Source organism: Aphis gossypii, unplaced genomic scaffold, assembly GCF_020184175.1.
Source record: "Aphis gossypii isolate Hap1 unplaced genomic scaffold, ASM2018417v2 Contig00797, whole genome shotgun sequence".
NCBI lineage: Eukaryota > Metazoa > Arthropoda > Insecta > Hemiptera > Aphididae > Aphis > Aphis gossypii.
This window is the reverse complement of record NW_026083286.1, coordinates 1-26,491: the sequence shown is the minus strand read 5'-3', so window position 1 is coordinate 26,491 and position 26,491 is coordinate 1. Positions and strand designations below refer to the sequence as shown.

Below are 26,491 nucleotides of genomic sequence, written 5' to 3'. Positions count from 1 at the left end.
CCTGCTAAAAGTTTTATTATAAAAGTCAAAGGGCATAGTGGGTTTTCTTCTTGTACTCGCTGTAAAATTGAAGAAGAATACTTAGACCATAGAGTTTGTTTCCCTTATACACGAGTTAACTCTTCTGGTAGAGATCATATTTCTTATGTTAATCCTTCGGATGAAGATTTTCATTTGAATAATACAATTTCAGATTTAGCAAAGTTGATGCTGTTATTTCATTTAGCCTTGATTATTTACACCTTGTTAATATCAGTGTAATGAAGAAATTGTTAATGCTTCGGGTTAATAAGGATCCACTAAGTACACATATTCGGGCTAAACAAATTAATGAATTATCTAAATCCATTTTAGAACTAAATTCCTGCATAACATCTGATTTTGTTAGGAAAGGAAGAAGTTTACTAGAACTTAGTATTTGTACGCATTTCCCTCCCTGGGGGTGCTTCTGTACTCTTAGCAGGCATTTATTTGCCTCCTTGTTCTGATGTGTCTAGATATAAGAACCATAGCGATGCAATGGATCATGTATGGGAATCCTATCAATTTGATTTTGGTATTGTATGTGGTGATTTTAATTTACCTAATATTAGATGGTCTAATAGGGACTCTGGCCTTGAATATGATGGTTCTGTTACTGATAAAGTTCGTCAGATCGGTGATCAATACGAAGCCCTTCACTTTGAACAAAAAAATAATGTCCCTAATATATCTAACTCTTTCCTTGACTTAGTTTTTACAAATAACAAATTTGTCAAAGTTGAGGAATCATCTGAGCCTCTCTTACCTTGTGATATGCATCATCCAGCGCTTACTATATCCTGCACATGTCCCTTAGATATCCCTGTCCTTAATAATAGTCATTCTTTTCACGATTTCAAACATGGTAACTACGTTAAGGCAAACGATGATTTACGCAATATTAACTGGGCTCATCATTTATCGTCGTTAACGACAGAGCAGTCAGCTAAGTTCTTACAGAACTCACTTCTGCATGTCATTGATCACTGTGTACCTTTGCTCACTTTTCGTAACTCATCCTTTCCACCCTGGGTAACTAAGAGCCTCAAGGATCTTTTGGTCAAAAAGAAACAAGTCCATAAAATTTTTAAAACATTTGGTGGATTTAATAATTACCGTTGTTTCTCTCTTTTACGTTCTCAATGTAAATTTGTTTCAAAAAAGCTGTACAGATCCTATACGTGTAAAATGCAAGAGCAGTTGTGTAACAATCCACGCTCGTTTTGGGACTATGCCCGTAAGGCTCAAGGTAGTCAGAATATTCCGGAGAAAGTTCATCTCGATAGCATAAGTGCCTCCGGTGATCAAGTTTCTGATCTATTCGCTTCTTATTTTTTCTCGGTTTATGTTAAACCTAGGGTGATATCTGATGCTCAGTTGAACTTGATAACTACAAAGCAATTTTCGTTTCTCCCATCCTCAATAACAATTACCCCTGACGAGGTGTCTGCTGCTTTTGAATCACTTGCTACTACTCGGGGTTCCGGACCTGATGGTATTTCAGCCATCTTTTTGTATCGTTGTAGAAACCATCTCATTTTGCCGATCTGTGCGATATTTAACAAATCTCTAGCAGAAGGAATCTTCCCCTCCGTTTGGAAATGTAGCCGTGTTACACCTATTCTAAAATCGGGGGACCCTACTGATGTCACTAACTATCGGCCTATTTCTGGTCTACCATTCTTAGGCAAAATGTTTGAATCGATTGTTCTGAAGCGTATCCAACTTCCACTCTTGTCAACCATCTCGGTTGACCAACACGGATTTTTTCCTGGTTGGTCAACATCTACCAATCCAATTGATTTTGTATCTTTTGTACATGTTGCTTTTTCAGCTAGGCGGCAAGTTGACGTTGTTTACACAGACTTCTCAAAAGCTTTCGACTCGATTGATCATAATACACTGATATATGTCTTGGATCGGTTAGGAATTGGTGACCCACTCCTAACCTGGTTGTGATCTTACCTGTCTGATCGAGTTCAATTTGTTAAATTATTTGGTATGAAATCTAAATCATTTAAAGTTTTATCAGGTGTTCCCCAAGGTAGTCATCTTGGCCCCCTGCTATTTAATATATTTATTAACTCTATTTGCTCGGTAATTTCTCCAGCGAGGGTCCTGTTATTTGCAGATGATGCTAAGATATTCCACACAGTGTCGTCCACGGAAGACTGTCAAATACTTCAAAGAATTCTGGTAAAACTAACAATCTGGTGCGACATTGTTGGGCTCTCCTTTAATATTACCAAATGCAAAGTTATGTCATTCTATCGTACTAGAAATATTATAATGTTTGACTATTCTCTAAATGGTCTACACCTGGATCGTGTTGACAAAATTATTGACTTAGGTTTCCTTTTTGTCCCATCTTTAGATTTTTGTCCTCACATTGATCACATAGTAGGCAAAGCTGTGCGCATACTTGGTTTTATTAGACGACATTCTGCGAGTTTCAATTCTCCAAAATGTCTCTCAGTGCTCTATTGTGCGCTAGTACGCTCGGTACTAGAGTATGGTTCTATTGTCTGGTATCCGTATATCGTTGGTGATATACTTAGACTTGATAGAGTGCAGAACAGGTTTTTGAATAATGCTGGGTACTGCCTAAACATTTCTCACCCACCCCATGACTATCAACCAATAAATTATATTTTATGTCTCGAGTCATTATCAGTTAGACGTCAGTCACATAGTTACCGATTTATTTCCGGGCTATTAAATGGGAAAATTGATGCACCTCGATTATTAGAGAAACTTAATATCCATGTTCCTAGCAACACTCGATACCAGGGCACGTTCTACCTACAAACTGATCGGTCCAACTTTGCTGCCAATGCACCACTCCCTAGACTGATGCGTGTATACAATTTATATAATTTGTGACAATTTCGTGCCGGGCACTTTATTTTTGTTTCACTATATTATTGGTTTTTGCTATCTTACTATTTTTAATACTGTTATTATGTCTTACTATTTTAATATTGTTATTTAAATTTGTTATTATTTTGTATGTAAGTACTCTGTATAAAAGCCGATTAGCGTTAATCGTTATAAATAAATAAATAAATAAATAAATATTGTCTAGATATTGTATGTTATAAAACATTTATATTTCTATACCTATTTAATAACTAAAAATCATAAAGATTAATTTAATACATTCAAATAATTTAATGTTTTACAGATTTTCATAACATATCACTTACATCATTCTCTTTCTTGAAGTATGAAATTCAAGCATTAAAAGTTTTATGGCATTCAATTAATGAAAATATTGAAAAAATGATGACCAATGCATCAACATCTTCAATTCTATCTGACGATGTGGATATAAAATCACTCTTCCCTATAAAAACTTCTGATGACTTGTTAGTATTGGATAACAAAATCCAGGATAAAGATTTAAGAAAATCTTTGGTAATTATTTAATATTTTAAAATAAGAGATCATTGCTACGTTTAAAAATTTACTTCATTATTATTATTTTTTATTATTCAACTAGGTTAGTAAAATATCTTTATTTGTCGGTAAGAAAGATATAAGAAACAGTGTTAGAAGAATTATGGCTCGTATGTTTGATGATACATTTCTGGTAAATTATTCTTTATATGGTTTTAAACAAAAAAAATCATTTTCAAATCTGTTCTTCTATCGTTTGATTATTGGTAAGCATAATTTATATTAAAAATATGCACTGCTACTATAATTATAAATTACTTGCATAATATTCAATTAAAACTGGAAACATTTGGTTAAATTAATTTAAATTTTTGTCTTATATCAATTGCTCAAAAATATTTCATATTATAATCATATTATTGGTATATTAGCTATAATTTAATTGTTCATGAAATAGGGCTTAAATATTATGGTATGCATAAGAAATGGAAGAAACTTAATTACTTAATTATTTATAATTTACATTTCGGTGAAAAAACTATGTGTTCCCGTGAATTCTGCTTTGTCAATATAATTTTAATTTCACATATGAGTTATTAGTGATTTCAAATAAAATGTTTATTTCAGATGCATTAAGATTACATATAAAGTATAAGACACACACTGACAAAGAAATAGATGAATCATTGGGAATATGGCTCTCACATGCTCCTTACAGACTTCAAGCAGCTAATAAAAACAATCCAAAATATAAATTTGTATTCTCATTATGTATTATTATTATTATTATGTAATAGTAGACAAAGGCAGTTCTACTTAGATTTTTATTCAAAAAATGGCTTAAGAGATAAACAGTGATCAAAGTTATTTAGTTTTTATCAAAGCCTGCCAAGTTGCTACCAATCCTTTTCTCTAGTTGCACAAAACTGTGTTAACTTCTACTTTTTACATTTATATTTACTTGAAACTAGGATGCTGTACATATCAATATAATTAATAATATGGTTTATTTCTACATACCATGTTAAATTTTCTAAAAAGGTTTTTAAATAAGTAAAATATTAAATGTAATAATAGTAAATTATTGATTTGCTGGTTACATAGGTAGGTATTAATAGGTTATAGGACTACAAATTCATTAGATACTGTTCACTCAAGTACCAACTACTAACTTAATAATACAAAACAGTTTTAAAAAATAGTTTTTGAAAATACCTAATAAAAAGATAGTCTGTATTAGTTTTTGAAATATAAAAATCTAAATATAGGATATAATATATATTTGGATTAACGTTGTAATAATAATCTTAAAACGTTAATATAACAACATTTCAAAAGCCAAAACATTTTAAGAAAATATTTTTTAAACATTAAAAAAGACAATTAGAACCACCTGGAAATGTTATAACAATAACAAAAAAAGTTTAGTTTAACGTTATAGAGATAATTATTTTATAATGTTAGTAGAACAACATTTTTGCGGCCAAAAAACTCTAAGAAAATGTTATAGAAACATTAAAAAAGGTGCTTAGAACCTATCTGGAATATTATAGAAATTATAAGGTTATTTTTTTAACATAACTAAGACATTTTAAGAACATAAAATTGCTATCTGAGATATAAATAAAAATCACGGTTTACGTTTGGTAGGATAATTTTAAAATTTGTCACATTAATTAAGTTTAAAAAAAGTTAGTAAAATAATAATTCATGTCAATTAATAATAGTATGACTCGTTAATTAGGTTTAAAAAAAGTTGATAAAATAAAAATTGATATCAATTTATAATTATAATTGGTGAATTGTTAGCTTCATGGAGTAGCAATTCTTGTTTATCTGAAAAATATAATGATAAATGTATGAAGTTAAGTAATTACTAGAACATTTTTATTACCAGGATATGGGCCAATTTGTTGGGCTATGTAACCATTAACCTGATGACCTGCCTTTCTTAAAAACGTTAAAATGCGATCAGGAGCATCATTCTCTATTAAGTCTTGCATGAACCGTTTAATTTCACTAGTATTTCTATTCCTAATTCTACCTCTTGAAGAATTACAAGAACGGATCTAAAAAAATAAATAATTTTTTTTTAATTGTTCCTAAATATATGTTGACTTAATATGTTATTTACATTCAAGTTTTGAGAGACTTGTTTGAATTCCAAGTTGTATTGGTTTTCTAGAAATCTTATCTGGCCTTAAATATTTAAAAATAAAGAATTGTAAGTTTAATTTTAATTTTTTTACTTCTTACTTATACAATTACATATATGAACACTCACACATAGATAAGTAACCTACACATTTATTTATTTAGATGAACAACAAATAAGAGGAAAAACAATAATAGAGAAGTTTTGTACATTGCTTCAAAGATCTTGAAGCCACTAAAAAAAAAATTCTTTCCCACATTGTAATTAAAACATAACTATACATGCATATCACGTGTATCTATAATACTACAAAAACTTGCACAAACCAACACAAACGTTTTTTTTTTTTATAAATTAAATTATACCCAGGAACTCCCATATTTTGGGGTGAGGTTTAATAAACCGTAAAAGAGCTGCGTGATAGCTCTCCACATAGTTATTGGTTCTAATATCCTTGTCAAATATAGTGAAGGCTTCTGGTCGCATTCTTACAAACCAATATCCAAATACATACTGGTACATTAAATCATGGAAATACTCAGCTATCTCAGTATGTTGTACAATATACATGATAATAGAATTGAAGCCATCTAACATGCTGGGAATCCTATTATTATTTGAATTAGGTGGTAAATACGGCAGAGCAAGTACCTGTAAAAGTTATGGTTAAGCTGCTTTATTTTAATATGTTCATGAAATAATTAAAATGTGGTGAGTATCATTCTAAAAATTCTGGCAACAATAGGAGTGGCTTTTACCAAATTGTACATTCCTGATTCTTTACTTCTCAGGTGCCGTAAAATTGACTTGAGACAATACATTCAAAATACATTTTTAATAATTTGTGTAGGAACTTATTATGTTAATTTTTACTTGACAATAATGGAAATAACATTCTTGATGGCTAATTTTTGAAAATACTAATCGAATTGCATTAATTAGTCCAAGTTCAAGATCCGTGATTATAGTCAATTTATCGTACTGTAGTGGTAAAACATTACGGACATATTTAAATAAACCTACATATATTTCCTCAGTTTTACCTGTAAGTATGCATATACCATTGGAAAACTCTAAAACCATAAATAGCTAAAATTTTATTAATATTAATTATTTAAGTATTTACCTAAAATGTTAAAAACAAGATGATTTATTATGTGATGTACAATTTATTACTTACAGCATTTCTATGAATCACTTGAAAGGTGAACAATTGATAGCAGTCATTATCCAATGTTTTGGGAACTGTCTTAAAAGTTCCGTCACACCCAGATATTGTAACCTACAAATGAATATTTTAGCAAGTTTTCTATTATTTCTCCAATCACACTAGATAACTTACATTATGTAATTCGTTTTGAATTGACTCAATACGATGTTTGTTACAGAATAGTACACCGATAAATAAAACATCAACTATGAGTGGACCTTGATAAAATCTTGGGTATGTAACCCAATAAATTAAAGTTTGTGTGTGTCTACAGTTATTAACTAAGAGTATGATGTAACAAATAAGAAATCGGGACTATGATTAAATTATTATTTTGTATTAAAACAAGTTTAGTACACTTATGCTACCAAAATCTAACTTGTATATTATGTACCAATGGGGTAGGTAATTGTTATATTGTATTAGGTATTGTTGTGAAAATACTTACAAATTTGGCTGTTTTTGAAACGACATAGTGAAATGTTTATTACTATCCATTTGTAATAAATTATTAAAATGTTGCAGATTCTTCGGTGTTGGAGGGAACACTAATCTTCGTATTTGCCGCATCCTTTTAGCTGCTTGCAAAAATGTATAATTTTCAGCTCCTTCGGGATGGCTGTTGTATTAAACATTTATTTTGTATAGGTATATGATAGTTATTTTAAAGTATATTTTATTTTTAAAGTTACCTAACAATTGCTTCTACGTATAAAGATCGTGCTGAGTATGGCCGAGCAATTTGTTGAACACATTGATGTCTAATTGAACTTCGGAGTTTCCTCATTTCTATATTTGATGATCGCACTTCATGGTTATGTAACCTCCGCAGTTGAAAATATTTATTATTTGTATAAGAAGAAATTGATCCAGTTGCTGAGCATTTATTTGTGATTTCTTCACATTTTAAGTACCTAAATTAAAAGATTTGTATACTACATAATTAAGTTCAAATTGTAACTATTATATTATTAGTGTTTTATAATTTATTAATTTAACTCTGAATTTCAAATGATAATACAAAATAGTTTGAAAAATAGAATAAAAGATATTATTACTTACAATTTTTCTTCTGTTTTTTTACTTTTAAAGTAAAGAAATCCAAGGTTGTCTCTAATAATATATTGATGTTGATGAACACCTGGTACCAAACTATATGATTATGGCTGTTCACCCACTGGCCAAAACTGAATATTGTCTGTAAAATAATTAATTTTTTCCATGATTGAATATGACCTTTTATGATATTTTTTTTAATAGTATACCACCGGTCGCTCCAATCTCAATCACTTCATGATTGGTATAATTTTGCACTATATATTAAACGGAAAATATAATTAGTAAAATTAGGAATACAAAATTATTAATTTATTTTAATTTATAAATATAGTTAATTATATTAGTGGTTAAGTAATTAAACACGTAGTTAAATTAATATATATAAATGTATTATCAATATAATATAGAATTGAGGAGTAAAACTACTTTGTAAGTAATCATGATCCAAAAGCTCATTAACACCGTTAAAAGCCATGATGTATACATTCAATTTTTTAATTAAAACAGAAATTATAAATGTCAACAGAATTTATTTTTATAATACTTAATATCACTTTGACGCTTCAGTGACTGGCAATAGACTAAATCTTGTTTACTCAAATAATTATACACTGGTTATATTTATGATTAACTATGAAAAGGTCACTATGATTTCTACATAGGAAATTTCCAGCAATAAAAACTTATTTTACTCTATATTATACTATAATTTCTACATAGGGATTTCCAGTAATAAAAATTGTGAGGTGTTGTCTTATGATTATCAGTAGAATATGCTCTACCACAGCCCAGCTGGTGATGTTGTACAGATGTATGTTTTATTCATTAGAAGGATTATTAGTCAGTAAAGCAGTAAATACTAATTTAACAAGAAACCATATAACTGTTAGAAAAACTTCAGTTACACTTGATTTACCAGATCCAACACAAAACTTTATAACAAATATTGCCTATAAAACCAGATAACCTAAGGGACGTTCAAGACCTTTTCAAATATGTACCACAATTTATTCACTATTAATATATATATATTTTTTTAATAGTATTTTTTTATGTTTATAATAATATTTCTAAAAGTTTTAGTTTTCTAGTAACTTAATGGATTATATCAATATTTTAAGACTGATCAAGAGATTCTTTTTTATTATTAACTAAAATAATATAAATGTTATTTAATATTTTTATAATGTTATACTCGACAAAAAGTCACTTTTAATACTTATTTTTTTTTTTTTAAATTTTATTCTGTTATGTTTATAGTAATTTACAAACCTATTGTTAAAAGTTTTAGTTGTATAGTGACCAAATGATAACTATGTAACTATAAATATTTTTTCAACATTTTATTTCCTAATAAAGCAATGCAACTTTTAACTTTACTAGTACTTATTTTGCCATTTTGTAGGTACCTATACTAGGTACATTAAAGGGGAGTAAATTTATAACATAATAGGGTGCTTATATTATTCTAATGACATAATTTCTAGTGAACTATTTATTTAAAAAATAACTTGATAACATTAAAATCTATATTTTAAATAAAAACATCAATTTATCATTAAAAAATTAATAATATGATTATTATTCAATAATACATAATAATATTTTATAATAGAGTACTTATTGACTACAATAAAATAATTTGTTGGCTGTAATAACCAGTTACGTCCAAAAAACAAAATTGGTATTGCAATCATTATAAATATAATTATCATAATTTTTTAGTTATTTATAAATAGTATCATGATATAAAACGTAAACCATTGGAAATGGGTTTGAGTGATGTACCTTGTTCTTACAAAAAAAATAATTTTACGTTTTTAATTTTTGGTTAAGTTTCCAATTTTATAGATTGTTTTTTTCATTTCCTGAATAATTTTTAAAAATGGACGTAACTAGTTATTGCACTGGGGTCTTCAATTTTTAAATGTATTAAAAATTGTATTATTTATTACATAATACATAGTTTTATTCTAAGGTATAGTGCCAAAAAAATATTAAATATTATATTCTAAAAATGTTATCATCAGTGATGTCGACTGTAAGTATTATTGCGATGATTTTTGTTCACGTTGGTATCACTGCTGGTTCATCGGTATAATACGTGGTTAAACATTCTTATCATTTTCTGACAACTACCCTGTACGAATACAATATATACCTACTTATCATTTGATATTATAATATCACGTACGTGTTGCGTGCCAGTATCAGATTTGAATCCAAATGGTTAATTTGAATGAAAGTTAAACTTAATAACAAATAATGTCTTTATAAATTAAATACATGTAACAAACAAAATAAGTGACTGAGTGTTGTGAAAGTGCTCAGTTGTTGATAGCTTTGGTACATCTGCCATTGCTGGTCTTCGGGCTCCCTTATATATTGTGGTGGTCTCTTGTTTACGTCGAGTTGCCGCCTTCTGGGTGAAACCAGGTGTCCTTGTAGTTGTTGCAAATTCGGATACGAATTTGAGAATGTACAATAACATCTCAATGCATCATTAGTGCACTATAATTATTGGTGCGCTTACTATCCCGACACGTGTCATGGTCATAGTAGGATCCGCATTACCCTCGACATGAGGCATGGTCATACTAACTTAGCCTTGATATCTCGTAGATATCTTATAGATATCTCATAGCCCATAACAGTGTTCATTTATAATTTCATGTTTTCTCTTTACAAATGCCTCAAAAATTAAATTTTCGTGAACACGGGGTTTTCTACCCCTTTTTACTGCACCCTAAAATATTTAAAAGTTTAAAAGTTATATACTATATTATCTAAAAAAAAGTAGTCAAGTGGCTAACCCTCTGCTGTACAGTAAATCACTATAAAAAATTGATGTATTAAATTTAAATCAATCAAATGATAGGTGTCATTGTATACGAAAAACGATTCTGAACAAAGATGATTTGTCAACCTAGGATATAATTACCAGTGGTTGGTGAAAAAAGTAGTTTAATATGTTTTAATGGCCTGAATACACCAACATTTAAGTTCTTTTAAAATTATTGTAAGCCAAATTTATGGAAAATATTGTATTCAATTTTCAACAATTGGCTACTTATACAAAATTGTTTATGAATTACGTATACCTACAAAATAATTTGAAAATATTCATGATTTTGACGAAGTTTTGTCAATATTTGAACTAATAAAATAAGCTAATAAAAATATATTGTGCTAATTATTATTATAATTTTTGAATCACTATAAGGCTAAATTATGAGGAATTGTGTACTTAAATTTCGAGTTATTGATTCGGCAAAAAAATTGTATCGATATTATAAAAAAAAAAAAACTAAACAAAAATTAATATTTCAAATGCCTATTAAAAAAAAAAAGAAATATTTTGAAAATTAAATCATGTAAAGAAAATGCCATTCCAAATAATAACTGGTGAAATTTTCAAGTATCTACGACTTACAAGTATACTTTTTAATGATAACAAATATTTATAATCGTTTGAGGATAAATCGTAATCGTTAGGTTAGGTTAGGTTAGGTAACCTAACCTCCCGGTTAGGCATGGGCATGCCACTGGGCGCGTCCCCAGGTTGCGCATAGGAGAAAGTCCTGCAGATATGCAGGATAGCCGCGAAATAAGCCATTCCCTTCGGAATTGGACGAATAAGCGGTCGCGGACAAGCTCACCACCGGGGGAACGATCTGTTAGCGTCCTATGTGATCTTTCTAGACTACCGTTTGTTTGTGAGTGAAATGGGCTAGTATTTATTTTATTTATTTGTAATAATTTGCATACTTTGGTGAATATTTTACTTAAAAAATCAGTGCCCTGATCAGTTAATATGGTTTGTTGTATGCCGTGTGTACATACGAAATTTGTTACAAATGCTTCGCCAATAGTATTAGCCTGGTGATTTGGTAATGCTATCCTCATTGAATATTTAGTAAACCCGTAACTAGTCACCTGAAAATAGGTACACAGACAATCACTTCGGGTCATATTGACCGGTTTCTTTTTATTTCTTACCTGATGATGATATTTTCGAATTTCAGACTAATTTATTAATAAAAAACAACTTTATATCATAAATCCTTTACTTCACTTGTGGTTTATTGAAAAAAAAATAATAATTGAAACAATATTTATTCATAAAACTAATCTTTATAAAATAATGAAATAACATAAAAAAAAATGCTTTCTGTTTTTTTTATCTCATTTAGATCAAGTATAAATGTAAAATTTAATTAAATAAAATTTGTTTGTAAAATTTAAATATTTTCTTCACGTTGCAAACAAACAGTAGCCGAAAATATTTTACAAATATTTTGTTTACATACCTTACAAATATCACTGTATTTATTGTCTTTTATGCACGGACAAATATAAACCTCTTACGTTTTTTAGAATCCCTTGAATGGTCGACTTCATCAGTTACTTTAATCTGTCTTATTGATTCCTAGATTTCCAAATATATTCATATTTTTTGTCGAAGACTACGTAAAATGTGAAGATTATTTCCTCTTCAAATTATATGATCAAGTGTAAGACTTTTGGCTAGATTTTTCAAAAATATTCTTCTTTTTAATTTTTTCTTTCGTGTACTTTTTTGAAAATAATATGAGAATTTAGAGCAGAAACGTTAATAAGATAATTAAATATAGCCAATGGTCACCTTTTGGTTCTTTGACCAACATTGTAATTGCTGCAAAGCTGATCACATGTATCTACTCCACTCTTAGTTGAGTAGTAGAAAGTTATGATTTCTGGTTTTTTTTTTGCACCAGAGTCTTCATATTAATTATCATTATGCATAGTGGAGGAGATAATACGACAGACCTTGATTTTTCTGGTACATATGAAACCATTGATATTTCCTTTGTAAATCCGAAAATACTAGAATAAAGCTCTTTTTTCCTATAAGGGAGAAATTCAGGTGGAATTTCTCTTTTGTTTTTGCGCAACGTTCCAGTTAGTGTAATTTTATTCTCTAATAACCATTTCGCCAAAGGTATACTACTGGTATTGTGTACCAGTTATCGGTGGTGAGATTTCTTCCACTACCTTTTATTGGATTGACAAAATGTTGAACAATATCAAAAGGTGTTGTCGTATACGCGATTACTCGGACGTATACCAAAATAAAGTTAAACACAAAATAACGTAAAGTACTTTATTTGAAGTTTGAACACGACGTCCGGTGGTGATCGAGTCACACGATCACCACCACTGACTCCCTTGCTGTCTTAGCCATCTCACTTATATACTACACTTACAATCGAATTACTATCGATTTTTCTACATTTTTCTATTACTACGTTAAATTTACAGTTTATAGACACTATGACACTATGATTATTATGTAATTGTTATTTTAACCCGATTAGTAAATATTAAACAAATTTATTTACATTTCTTATTATTATATCTTGCTTACTATGCTAACTGTAATATAAAGTTTACGGATACTGAATTGCACAATTGTTATTTTAACCTATTTGTGTGAATAATTAAGTATTGCTTAACTTATTGAATTTTACTGTTTTACTTATTATCTATAGTTTTTCTTAACTTATTTCTTACGTACTAACATCTCTTATAAAATATTCATACATATAATACAACAGTGTGTTAGCTTTTTTGAAAGGACCATCGTTCTGAGTTCCAGCATATACTTCGAATTTAAACAGATAAAAGGTCCTACTGTCTACTAACGCAAATACTTTTATTCTGTACCTTTTGGGCTTGTTTGGTAAGTACTGCCGAAAAGGGCACCACCTACCCCTAAATGGAATTAATTGCTCATCTATTGTTGTGTTTTCGGCTGGTGTATACGCAAGCTCAATTTTTTTCACAAATAAATCGAGTATTACACGAACAGCTGCATGTTTGTCAGTTTTTTCTTTCATCTCTGCTATTTATGTCGTCAAATCAAATGCAACGATATAAAAATGAAAAAAGTCTATATGACATTACTAATGAAAAAATAGAAGGTCCATCTTTATCCCATAATTCTTCAATATTCAAATGGGCAGCTCTATAAATGCCAGACATCAATAATAAACCAATAAAAGCAGTCATTTCTATAATATCCGTATTTTGGGCATCCATAACTCTCTTGTAATTTGTTCGTATTTTCAATATATATATACTGGGTGATTTTTTTATCAAACAACACTCATCATTTCCAAAAGTATTCATGTTTTTGAAAATATTTTTTTACGTAGTTTCAAATTGTTAAAAAACAACATTTTTATAAAAAAATTATATTTTTAAATATTTTTTATCCTTATAATTTTTAAGTTTTTTACTTTTTTGAATGACAACATAAATTTTTAATTTCATATTCCAAAGCAGAATAATTTTCTGAGTAATTCAATACATAAAAATCGAATTTAGGGTGAGTAGTTTATGAGTTATACGTATTTAAAGTTTAGCTGCGTGGAGTGGAGTGGTACGGGGTTACCCCGCAAAATGTTTGTCCACTACTCCGCTTGTCTTAACTTTTAATAAGTATAACTTATTATATGAATATTACTAAAATAAAAACTTTTAGATTCACATTCACTTATATCGTTCACTTCATCATCTGAAGACACGCCTAAATCTAATTCAGTATCATGCTCACTTTCCTCAACATAATCTTCGTCATCATCAGACAATGGCTCTTCTTCTTCTTGTCTTAAAAGTTCTGCTTCTAACTCTCTATCCGTGAAAAACTTAGCCATAATCTAAAATTCTAAAAAACAAATATTATTTTGTATTTATATAACCATACTCGTATTATAAATTATAATTAATCATGTATATATTTATATATATATATGCATTTATAATAATAATAATAATTAAACTGTTAAGTACTTACAATAAAATAATGAAATGAAAATATATTTAGTAACGTAAATAAACAATCACGTCTCGCAGTCACGCCGTCACATGTCTAATATCCACGGTACACTAATAGTCGTGTCGGATCACTCGTCTTATATCTGAAGTGCACAAACGGTCGTCTCAGGTAAAATTAATGACTTAACTGATATCAAAATCAATACATGGTAAATTTAACATTCCACATGATAGATAAAGAAGAAAAAATAGATTACGGGAGATTCCGTTGATTCCAAATAAATTGAATCTAAAAATAGCATTTATGATAAGAGACATCGGGTCTTAATGACCCGACGTGACTAGTTACGGGTTAAGTCATCCTGTAATGTTAATATATACGTATTTCCTGATAAAGTAGTGACTAACAGCCCAAGTTAGGTTAGGTTAACATCTACAATGTCTAAAAATATTTTTTAAATGGTTCGGAACTTGTTGATGTAATTAGCATAGGTTGCTTTACTTTTTTTTTGTAACTTTTCCTTTTTGACATGATTCGCAATTTTTATGTATTCTATAACGTCTTTTTTAATCCTTTCCAGTTAAATTGATTTTTTATTTTTTTTATTGTTCTATGTATACCCACGTGTCCACCGATATTAGTGTTCGCCAAGAGGGCTCTTAATAATTAGTTAGCCCTGATGGCTTGCACTATAAGATGTGTTAATAGTATAAAAAAAAAAAATAATATAATATATCTAATATCAAAACCAGATCTATAACCGATTGCTCGAATAAAAAAATTAAGACAGATGTATATAAGAAATATAGTAATTATAGTATAATAAATTATAAAATAATAAAATGGTGGACGTCTCCACATATACGATAAATAATAAAATAATAATTAAACTCATAAACAAAATTAACGACAATAATAATAATAATACGACCGTACGATGCGCTGACGATAATATAATCTGTTATCACGGAATTGATTGTCGGCGGGGTCCGGCGATTTGTACGAAATCTTGACTGTGGCAAGGTGGCAAGTCGACGTTATCACGAGCGAGACGACAACGCGTCGAAAAACGATAACCGCACTGACAGCTGGTGAGGTCTGATGCAAGGTGTATCTAAATACTAACCAAGTGGTTAAGTGCCAGGCGAACGCACACAGCAACGACCAACGAAACGTCCTCGAAAGTTGGTGATACACTTTCATACACCGAACTTGGCTCAGGTTATGCGGACACAACAAACGGCACGAAGGACACCAAAGCCGGCTTGTCACACGACACAAGAAGATACAAAAGTTGATCGCAAGGCAAAGGTCGCTAACTTTCCGGACACACGGCGGAGCAAAAGCTAGGGGTCTATTTTGTACGCAATATGAATATTATTCGTACATAAGATCGTTCGTACACATTTTATTCGTATACGAATATGATTTGGTATTTTGTACAACCATACGAAACTTAGATATACGAATCATTGGATATACGGATGTTTTTCGTACTTCATTTATATTCGTACGTATGACGTTATTATATGATGACGTTTATCCGTATTATAATTTCAAACAAATATGAACATTTTTAAATACGTATCCTATACATCGTATAGCCGTATGTACGGATTTTTCGTACATATTATAAACTAATTATGGTGGTACAGTGTTGCCAGATGGTACGATCTGGATCGGAAAATACGATAATTTTAACTTCAGTACGATCCCCCACCAAACCTTTCGATAGAATGGAAAATATACGATCTTAACGTTTAATATATTATCGAAATGAAAAAAAATGTATCTATTTATAGAAACTCCAAATATTTTCCAGTATGAAGATAAAACAACACACCATTTTAGATTATTAACAGTTAAAACATGATAACAGATAAAGTAAATTTTGTTTTATCATGAGTCATGACTTCATGAGTAAAAATTATTAGTGTAAAGACTAAATATAGCCAAACAAACTTATGTAATAATTGCGTGTAATAAAATGTTTACTATATCGGATGACGATCCTGATGATCCAGTTAGAGCTAGAACACCTGAAAATACGAAACGTCGGAGAGGAGAGAGCTCAAAAAAGACAGAACATAAAAAACAAAAATTTCGACACGATTGGTTAAAAGATCCAAAGTTTAGTAACTGGTTATGTGCTGTACATAACAACGAATTTATGGCAAAATGTAAACTTTGTATGTCTGATATGTGTGCCGAGTTGTCTGTACTAAAAAAACATGCGTTGTCAAAAAAACATCTGAGCTGTGTACGTTCAACTGGAACGCGACAACAATCAATCGGTAATTTTGTTAATGATCAAAGTAATTAAAGGAAATTGAACAAACAAGAAGAGCAGAGATACTTCTCTGTGGATTTATAAGTGAACATAATTTGTCATTTAACCTTATGAACCATTTAACTGCAGTATGCAAACAAGCCTTTCCAGATTCTAAAATAGCAAATGGTATGAACCTCAGTCGTACAAAAGCCACATCAATTGTAGTAAATGTCATAGGAAAAAACTATAACGAAGATTTGATCAATATACTGAAATCAACCTGTTTCAGTATAATTATTGATGAGAGTACTGATATCGGCTGCCTCAAAACTTTATGTATTTGTGTGAAATATTTTGAAGAAAGTAACAACAAATTTCAAACTAAGTTTTTCAAACTGATTCAACTTTTTAAGGATGCTGACAGTGCAAATGAAGGTGCTACAGCTCAAAAAATTTTTGATGAAGTAATTAAGGCATTTATTGACACGGGAGTTCCTTTGGACAATATAATAGGTAATTAAAATGTTTTAATTATCATTTTTAAATAATTAGGTCAAATATTAAATTATTTACATTATTCATATTAAAAGTTGTTTTATAGTGTAAATTAAGTTATGTTAATTTTTCTATATTTTATACTTCTATGATAATTTAAATAAAAGATAAATCATTTTTACATCACAACAAATATTTTATTTTTAGTAGGTCCTATTCATTTAAGTAATAAACTTTCAGAATAATATCATTAATTACTAATTTTCATATCCTAAATTATTGATAGATAATTTAAATAATATTATTTTTATAGTACAGTATTAACTTTTGAAAAAATAATGATGTATCAAAACTATTGTTTAACATATATACATATTATAAAATTATAGGTTCTATTGTGGCTGCATCCACATAGGAGTATATTTTGCTTCATGTAATAATAAATATATCTTAATTTTATTATTTTTGTTTCATATTATTATTTTTTATTTTAAGGATTTGCAGCTGATGGCTGTAATGCCATGATGGGGGCTTGGAATTCTGTTTCATCTAGATTCCAAAAGCATATGCCAGGTAAATAAATACAGTAAATATGTCAAATACATTTTCTATCGTAATAAATACCAAATAAAATTTCTTTTTCAGGAGTGTTTATACAAAAATGTATTTGCCATTCCCTTCATCTGTGTGCAAGTGCTGCTTGTAAAACGTTGCCCAGAGTATGTGAAGACTTAGCTCATAACATTTTCAATTACTTCAAGTCAAGTAGTAAGCGAATTTGTCAATTTAAAGAATTTCAGGAATTTTGCAACGTTTCACCACACCAAATCTTACGCCCATCACAAACGCGTTGGTTGTCGTTATTTATGGTTGTTACTAGAATAGTAGAGCAATGGAACGCATTAAAGTTATTTTTCACTTCTAACTGGTATGAACAAAGATTAAAATCTACGGAAGAAATTTATAAGACTTTACACGATCCTTCAATATTTTATATTTTCAATTTTCTACAGTGGGTTCTTCCAAAATTTGTAAATCTTAACAAATTATTTCAAAGTGATCGGCCAGTGTTATGTTTAGTTTATAACAAAATGAAAGAACTGTACTTAGATTTATTATACAGTTATATGAGAAAATGCAATAATCCGACTTCCATAGATCCTTCAGATTCCGCTTATTTTTTACCATTAAAAGATATTTATTTAGGATCCCAAGTTATGGCTTTGATGAATAAACCAGATATAATTGCAAATGAAAGTATGGTACAGGATATATTAGAGAGGTGCCGAAAATTTCTTATAACTAGTTGTATACAAATTAAAATGAGATTTGACTTTGAAAATCCTATTCTCCATTCATTGGGACAATTAAATCCTAATCAAGTTTTAAGTGACAATCGTTCATCTACATTACTTCCGTTTATTCAACAATTTCCTGTAATAATAAAAAAATATAATAACACTCAAGAAATTGATGATGGTTGGAGAAAGTTAAGTATTATTGATTTAGATCCAGAAGTAATTAATGATCTCAGACAACTTAATGTTGAAAACTTTTGGATAAAACTTAAAATGTTTAAAAAAGACGATGAGTTTCCATTTGAAATCATTTCCAAATTTATACTTACAGTTTTATCATTGCCTCAATCAAATGTTGCATGTGAACGTATATTTTCAAAAGTAAACCTTATTAAAACTAAATCACGTAATAGATTACAAACCCTTTCATTGAATGGTCTCCTTAATTCTAGTCACACATGCAAGAAACTGGTTGTTGTAAATTTGAACCAACAAAAAAATGTACAGTTTAATGACAAGCAGCAATTTATACAGCAATAATGATGATAATAGTGATGACGATGAAATTACTTTTGTTAATCTATAATTTAAAAGTTAAAAGTGAGTTGAACATAGAGTTATATTTATTTTCTGTTATTAATATTTTTAAATTTGTTTTGTATTAAGTAATTAATAAGTATTTTTTGTTATGTACAATCATCATTTGTATTTTGTTATATCATTTAAGGCTTGAGTTAGTGCACTAAATTTGTGAAATATTAATAAATACATAATAATTGAAGAGATTGTTTGTGATATGTGTTGTGTATGTTTTTTTGATAAGAAAATGCGAGGACCGTAGGTCCGAGCAAATTTTTTTGCTATCTTTTGATCGAAAATACGATAATATTGAAGGTTTCGTACGATCTTCAAATTTTAAAATCTGGCAACACTGTGGTGGTAGTCTTAACTTACTATAAGAACACTAAACTAACATATTATATTCTATAAAAAATATTGTATTATTTACATTTAAATTTAAGATAATATAATGTATCTATTGCATAATAATAAAATAAATAGGTACCTACAACAAATTATTAAATAACATAAGTAGGTGTAAAATGGGGATTATAGAACCTCCTCCCCCTTAAATTTACATGTAAAAGGATAGGCATGGCCTGTATAGGCAACAACTACACAGCTCCTCCCAAACTTGTATGAATTACTCAATATAGGCAACCCGCAATACGTATAAGTAGTATAAAATGGACAGTTCTGGAGCCTGAGCCCCTGAGCCTGAGCCTGAGCCTGAGCCCCTCACCCTCGCAGCCGCCGCCTCCCGTTCCGCTACGTACCCCCTCACCCTCACCCTCACCCAAAGCCGCCGCTACGTACGTGACGTACCCCCTCACCCACATCCCACCCTCTACAGCCGTGGCTTATCACATATTATCAATCATTTATCAGTTATCAAATTGTTATCACATGTTATCAATCATTTATTTTTATCAGTTATCATATATTTAAAAATATAATATTCTGCGTTAGAATCGAACGGGAGGGTATGAGCGTATCATTTTACCACCTTCCCACCTCGACTCTAACCCATTGAACAATATACTGCTATATTTAAATACACGCTGAATAATATACATAGAATACTGTACTATAAAATATTATTCGCGGTTGATGTTAAGAGACATTTCTTAGATGTACATATTATAATATTATCGATAAATGAAAACTAATAGCTTGCACCTGCATACTTAGTACTCTATTGCCAAATCCTTTATTCAATTAACTAATAGCTATGAAAACTAATAGCTTAATAATCGCACGTGTCGCCAGGATGTCATGGACTTTTAATAGGTATCCTTATTCAAATAAATATCAATAATCACACAATACCTTGCAAAAACCATTATTATTATTGCCGCCGCCCATTGAACGATATATATAAATACTCTAACAACGTATAGTCTCCACTTATAATTTTAGAAAAATAATATAACATACAAAAATGTTATTAAATTTAGACTTCCTCGCCATTTATTGAAAGACACTTTACTCGTATTGACAATAATAGGTTTATTATCCGTATTCAATTAAATATTCACACACCACCTGGACATTAGTGTTTGACAATAAGATACATTTCCTATCATTAGAATTATTCGATATACTAATAACCGATCGAGTCGCCAGGATGTGATATACTTAATGATATTAAAATACCTATTTAAGTGACAAACACATTAATGGCCGATATTATTACCTTCTGCCGGACGTATCTTCGTACAGTGTAATATCAATTAAGTATCAATATTCCCACTGCCAACTTAAATTCGTCTTTATATATATTTTAAAAAAGCCAACAGTTCTTCAGTACGTTTTAAGCCGTTGTACACGTCTACGCGCGTCTTTAAAAATTTTAGTGAGTTTAAAAGTATTACAAGTGTATAAACATTTTATTATTTTTCTTTTCGTTTTCATTTTAAATATGTTTAAATGCGAACAGTGCCCTTCGTTTTTCACACGTAAAGATAACTTGGTTGTCCACCAAAAAACTCATACCGGTATTCGTTTTCCATGCACTGTATGTCAGTCAACATTCACCTACAAAACCAGTCTCATCAAACATCGGAAAAATGTTCATGGTATCGTACCAGCTCTTCGTCAGCCTGCACCTGTTGTTGCTCAACCAGCACGAGTAAGCGTGATTCAGTTCGCGCCACCTACCACTTCTCAGATCCAGATAGCACCGCAAATATTTGTACCCGATGGCTCAGCCGGTAGATCAAAATTTTAACCGAAGACGAGATGTGTATGCAAGCCATGGACGAATTTGAGAATAAAGGTTAGTTTATCGGGATTAATTAGATTTTTAAAAGACCCGCTGATTTTATTTTATCCGTCATGGATTATTTAAATTTTTAAAAGGCATATGTATTACAAGTTAAATGTTTTTATAAAGATATATCAATTTTTCTTTAGATTCTTATACTACGGGCGTTAACGGGAAACGTGTTTCGACCGCCAACACCACCTCGGCTGCTAGGGTAAAAAAGACGCGGATGGATATGGTGAAGGTTCCCGGTTTAATGAAATTTTGTCGTCCGCGAGTCATAAAATAGTTTGGTACTATGCTAAAAACATCAGAAATGTAAAAATATATTCAGACTTTCTACGTGGGCTAATGACCGAGCTAGTCAGTTTGTTAAAAACCCACGTACAAAAACATGCAATTAAATTTAACCTTAAGCTCGAGGCGACTTACAACCGCCCCAACGTGCCGAACTCGTCAGAGAACAGGGCGTTCAAGACCTCGGCGGTAGAAATTTATCCAGATAGCGACATTAGAACGATTGTAGAGAGAGCATATATAAAGTTGATGAAGGAGGAGGAAGAATATAAATCACGCGGAAGTGGATTTACACTAGAGTCGATAGACGGACTATTGTTGGCGGTCTACAAATATATGCCAATGGGCGGATCATCGTATATACAATTACCGGAATTTATTGAAAGGAAGCGGGGGACAATAAATCCACAAAATGTAGATCAGGAATGTTTCAAGTGGGCAATACTAGCGAGACACGTGACGGGACCGTCGGTATACCGAGTTAGTGAAAACTATAGGCAGCACGAGGGAAAATATAATTTTGACTGTATTTCGTTCCCGACTCCGATGTCAGACATATCAAAATTTGAAAAAAATAACCCAAACGTGACCGTTAATGTTTACGGCTTGGAAAAAAGTTTCAACCACCGAAGAAATTTCCCACATACGAGGTGTACCCGCTGCGTGTGGTAGATGAGGAGAAATCAGTCCACTTCGATCTGATGCTGGTTACGGATGAAGACAATGCACATTACATATACATTTCTAATTTTTCCCGGCTCATACGTGCGCAGAAAACAGGACATGATGGGCGCGTTGTATTTTGTAAAAGGTGCTTCACGTCATTCGACAACCGAAATTTAAAATACAAGTTGAGTGGACAGGATGCGTTGGACCAACATAAGCTTATTTGCGGGGCACACAAACCGATTCTTCCGGAGATGCCGAAGGAGGGTGAGTGTCTTGAGTTTGAAGCATGGAAGAAAACACAGAGACATCCCATAGTTATATATGCGGATTTCGAGACAATGTTGACGAAGACAAAGGAGACAACACCAAAATAATACAGAAGCACGAGGCGATGAGTTATGGACTCATTGTGAAGGCGAGCGACGACGTACCGATAGAGTTGATGGAGGAGCATGAGATAACGACAGAATCAGTGATATACAGAGGAAGCGAGAGTAAGACGGACGTGGCGAAACATTTTATTGAAACAGTGACCGAGTTGGCGATAAAAATTGAAAAATTATTGAAGACCAATAAACCTATAGTTTTCACACGGATGAACAACGGCAGTCACATAATGCATGTACAGCTTGTAATTTATGCAAAACAACCGTTACATACGATAACCATAAGGTTGCAGATCATTGTCATCTCTCTGGAAAATACCGACAAGCTCTATGTAATACCTGCAACCTCAAGCTTCAAGCACCAAAATTTGTCCCTATATTTTTCCACAACTTATCCAATTATGACGCGCACCTAATAGTAACAGAACTGGGTCACGACACGCAAGCTATTAACGTTATTCCTAATATCGAGGAGAAATATATATCTTTCTCGAAATACGTAACAAATACATTCAGCATGCGTTTCATAGACACGTTTAGATTCATGGCATCAAGTTTATCTTCACTGTCCAAAAATCTTGTAACACCGGACTGGAGAACTTTAGAGAAACCGCTAAACATTTTGTCGCCGGAGATATGCCGCTCGTGACTCGTAAAGGGGTGTACCCGTACGAGTACACAGATAGTTGGAGTAGGTTGGAGGAGACGAGGTTACCGAGGAAGCGAGATTTTTATAGTACGTTGACGGAGACTGACATAAAGGAGGAAGATTTCGAGCACGCGAAGTTGGTCTGGGACCACTTTGGTTGTACGACGCTCGGAGATTACAGTGATTTATACCTAAAAATCGACGTCTTACTGTTGGCGGACGTCTTTGAAAACTTTCGCGATGTATGTATGAGGGCATACAACTTGGACGCAGCCCATTACTTCACCGCCCCTGGACTTAGTTTCGACGCGATGCTGAAGTTTCCGGTCAAAAGCTCCAGTTATTACACGATTACGATATGCTCTTGATGTATGAGAATGGTCAGTATATTATTTATAAAATATGAATATAATAATAATATTGTATTTTTTTTTAGGTATCCGTGGTGGATTGGTGCAGGCCAGCATGCGGTATGCCAAGGCTAACAATGCTAAGACCCCGGGCTATGATGATACTAAAGAGAAATCATGGATAATTTATCAGGACTGTGAGTATATTTTTTTCAAAACTTATTAATTTTTCATACTTATTTAATTTTATAGGTAACAACTTGTATGGATGGGCAATGTCCCAGTACATGCCATACGGTGGGTTCAACTGGTTGAACCTATATTAAACGGGTTGAATGATTTGGACGATACATCGCCCATAGGACGTATATATGAGGTGGATGTGTCTTACCCTAAAGAGCTGCATGATAAACACAACGACCTGCCTTTCCTACCTCAGAACAGTATCCCGCGAGGATCAAAGTTAGGAAGTTGATGGCGACATTTGAGGAAAAGGAGAATTATGTTATACACTATAGAAACCTTCAGCAGGCAATTAAGAATGGTTTAATAGTTGAAAAAGTAAATATATATTTTATATGATTTTAATCAGATTTTTAACATTTTTTCTTATTTTTTTATAGGTACATAGAGTGATTCAATTTAACCAGTCAGATTGGCTGGCTAAATATATCGAGCTAAACACAGAGATGCGGAAGAAGGCAAAGAACGAATTTGAGAAAAATTTTTTTAAATTAATGAATAACGCTGTATTTGGTATGTCACTTTATTATTATTTATAAGCATTTTTACTGATATTATATGTTTTTCCAGGGAAGACTATGCAATCGAAAAGGAAGGAAATGAAAATGGAGTTGGTGTCGTGTGAGAGAAGATTACAAAATTGATTAACAAAACAAACACAACATTTAAACACTGTACAAATTATAACGAGAACCTAAACGCCGTCGCCCTGGAGAACAAAATTATTAAATTTGACAAACCTATCTATATAGGTAAATATATTTTTTCTATTTTTATCATACATTTATAATATATATATATTTATAGGATTTGCGGTGCTGGACATAAGTAAGACGTTGATGTACGACTATCATTACAACGTTATGAAGAAACATTATAAAGATAAAATCAAGCTAATGTACACTGACACAGGTAAATATACTTAAACTAATCTCATGTATATAATATATCATTTATTTTTTTTTTCTAGATTCACTAGTGTATCATATCAATACCGATGATTTCTACAAAGACTTGATTGAGAATCCCAACTTGATGGATAGATTAGACACGGCGGACTTGCCTCCTATCCATCCGTGCTACACTACAGCTAGGAAGAAGGTGCCCGGGTTTTTCTCTGATGAAGCAAAAGGACATATAATGACAGAGTTTTGTGCACTACGTGCAAAATCATACGCGTACAACATATGTACAGGAGAAGAGGATGTGGTGAGAGAGCAGATCAAGGCAAAGGGTATCAGACCTCATGTGGTTAAAAACCACATGACTCTTGAAGATCATGTTAAGTGTTTGTTTGGAGAAGCTGGCGTGGAGGCGTATAAGGAGAACGTATCAATACGTTCATTCAACCATCAGCTAGTAACGATAAAGACCATGAAGCTGACCTATAACAGTTATGATGACAAAAGAGTGGTACTAGATGATAAAATACATACACTGGCTCACGGTCACTATTCTATAGAGTAAGTTTTTTATTATATTTAAAAATTATTATACTTAAAATATTTATGATTTATAGGGAAAGTGAGGACGATGAATGACCAAACCAGTGGCCAGTGGCATCATGAATCAGAAAAAGATTTGATGAGATCGCTTCTACGGGAATGCATGTCTAAATACTGTATATATATATATATATTATAATACTATGTAAATAAATTTGTATAGTCTAGTTGTATATTGAAAATATTATCATGTTTGTAAAATACCATGTATATATATTTTTTTGTTATATTGTAAAAATACCTTGTATATATATATATATATTGAAAATGTTAGGTGAAATAAAAAAACCAATGTTAAAATATTATTATGTTTATTACATGACAAAAATAAATAAATAAAAATATTGTATATATTTACAATTAAATTTTTAAGAATTATTTACAAACCATTTTCTTATAGCAAATACTTTATAAAATGTACATTGTTTAGGTTTGTACTCCATATGAAAAATACAGCAAGGTAATGTTTCGTCATCGCATATTTGATCTAATCGAGGGCAGCCCAAGTCTTCAATGTTGATGAGTGATACGTGCGGTATATACTCCATAAGAACTTGTTTTTTCTGTTCTCCTTTGACGTAAATGCAGTTGAACTTTAATGAATTCAATATTCTACTTAGCTCCTCGTCAACGTCGCCGTAATCTATGGATAGTTGGATGATAATTACGTTCCAGCCACTTATAAGGCCTTCTACACACGGAGCTATTAAAAAAAAACTAAACTGTTTTGTGATTGAAATTACTAATCGGTTACTAACGCATTGGTGACTCAGATCCATACACGAGGCTACTAGTAACATACCTACTCGTGATCGAAACCTGTAGTTTGTTCTGAG

At 31.1% G+C, this 26,491-nt stretch overlaps 2 protein-coding genes and 3 pseudogenes across 2 annotated transcripts; 4 read left to right on the top strand and 1 right to left on the bottom strand.

Annotated features, from left to right (window-relative positions):
- Positions 1-519: 519 nt before the first annotated feature.
- LOC126555315 (uncharacterized) lies at positions 520-1,980 on the top strand. Its single transcript, XM_050210256.1, has one exon. It carries the CDS (start codon positions 520-522, stop codon positions 1,978-1,980), a length of 1,461 nt encoding a protein of 486 aa, XP_050066213.1.
- Positions 1,981-5,773: 3,793 nt separating this feature from the next.
- LOC126555313 (uncharacterized) lies at positions 5,774-7,355 on the bottom strand (annotated as a pseudogene).
- A 13,798-nt stretch (positions 7,356-21,153) lies between these two features.
- LOC126555314 (uncharacterized) lies at positions 21,154-24,163 on the top strand (annotated as a pseudogene).
- Positions 24,164-24,182: 19 nt separating this feature from the next.
- Positions 24,183-24,794, top strand: LOC126555311 (uncharacterized; annotated as a pseudogene).
- Positions 24,795-24,820: 26 nt separating this feature from the next.
- Positions 24,821-25,755, top strand: LOC126555312 (uncharacterized). Its single transcript, XM_050210255.1, has 4 exons — positions 24,821-24,902; positions 24,958-25,062; positions 25,121-25,613; positions 25,670-25,755. Exons 2-4 carry the CDS (start codon positions 24,990-24,992, stop codon positions 25,689-25,691), a joined length of 588 nt encoding a protein of 195 aa, XP_050066212.1. The 5' UTR covers positions 24,821-24,902; positions 24,958-24,989; the 3' UTR covers positions 25,692-25,755.
- The last annotated feature ends 736 nt before the right edge of the window (positions 25,756-26,491 follow it).

Bases quoted from the DNA above. Each gene is read 5' to 3' on its own strand.
- LOC126555315 (XM_050210256.1), top strand. From the start codon at position 520: ATGGATCATGTATGGGAATCCTATCAATTTGATTTTGGTATTGTATGT.
- LOC126555312 (XM_050210255.1), top strand. From the start codon at position 24,990: ATGTACGACTATCATTACAACGTTATGAAGAAACATTATAAAGATAAA. The intron at 25,063-25,120 runs GTAAATATACTT...TTTTTTTTCTAG, and splicing joins GCTAATGTACACTGACACAG to ATTCACTAGTGTATCATATC. The intron at 25,614-25,669 runs GTAAGTTTTTTA...TATGATTTATAG, and splicing joins CACGGTCACTATTCTATAGA to GGAAAGTGAGGACGATGAAT.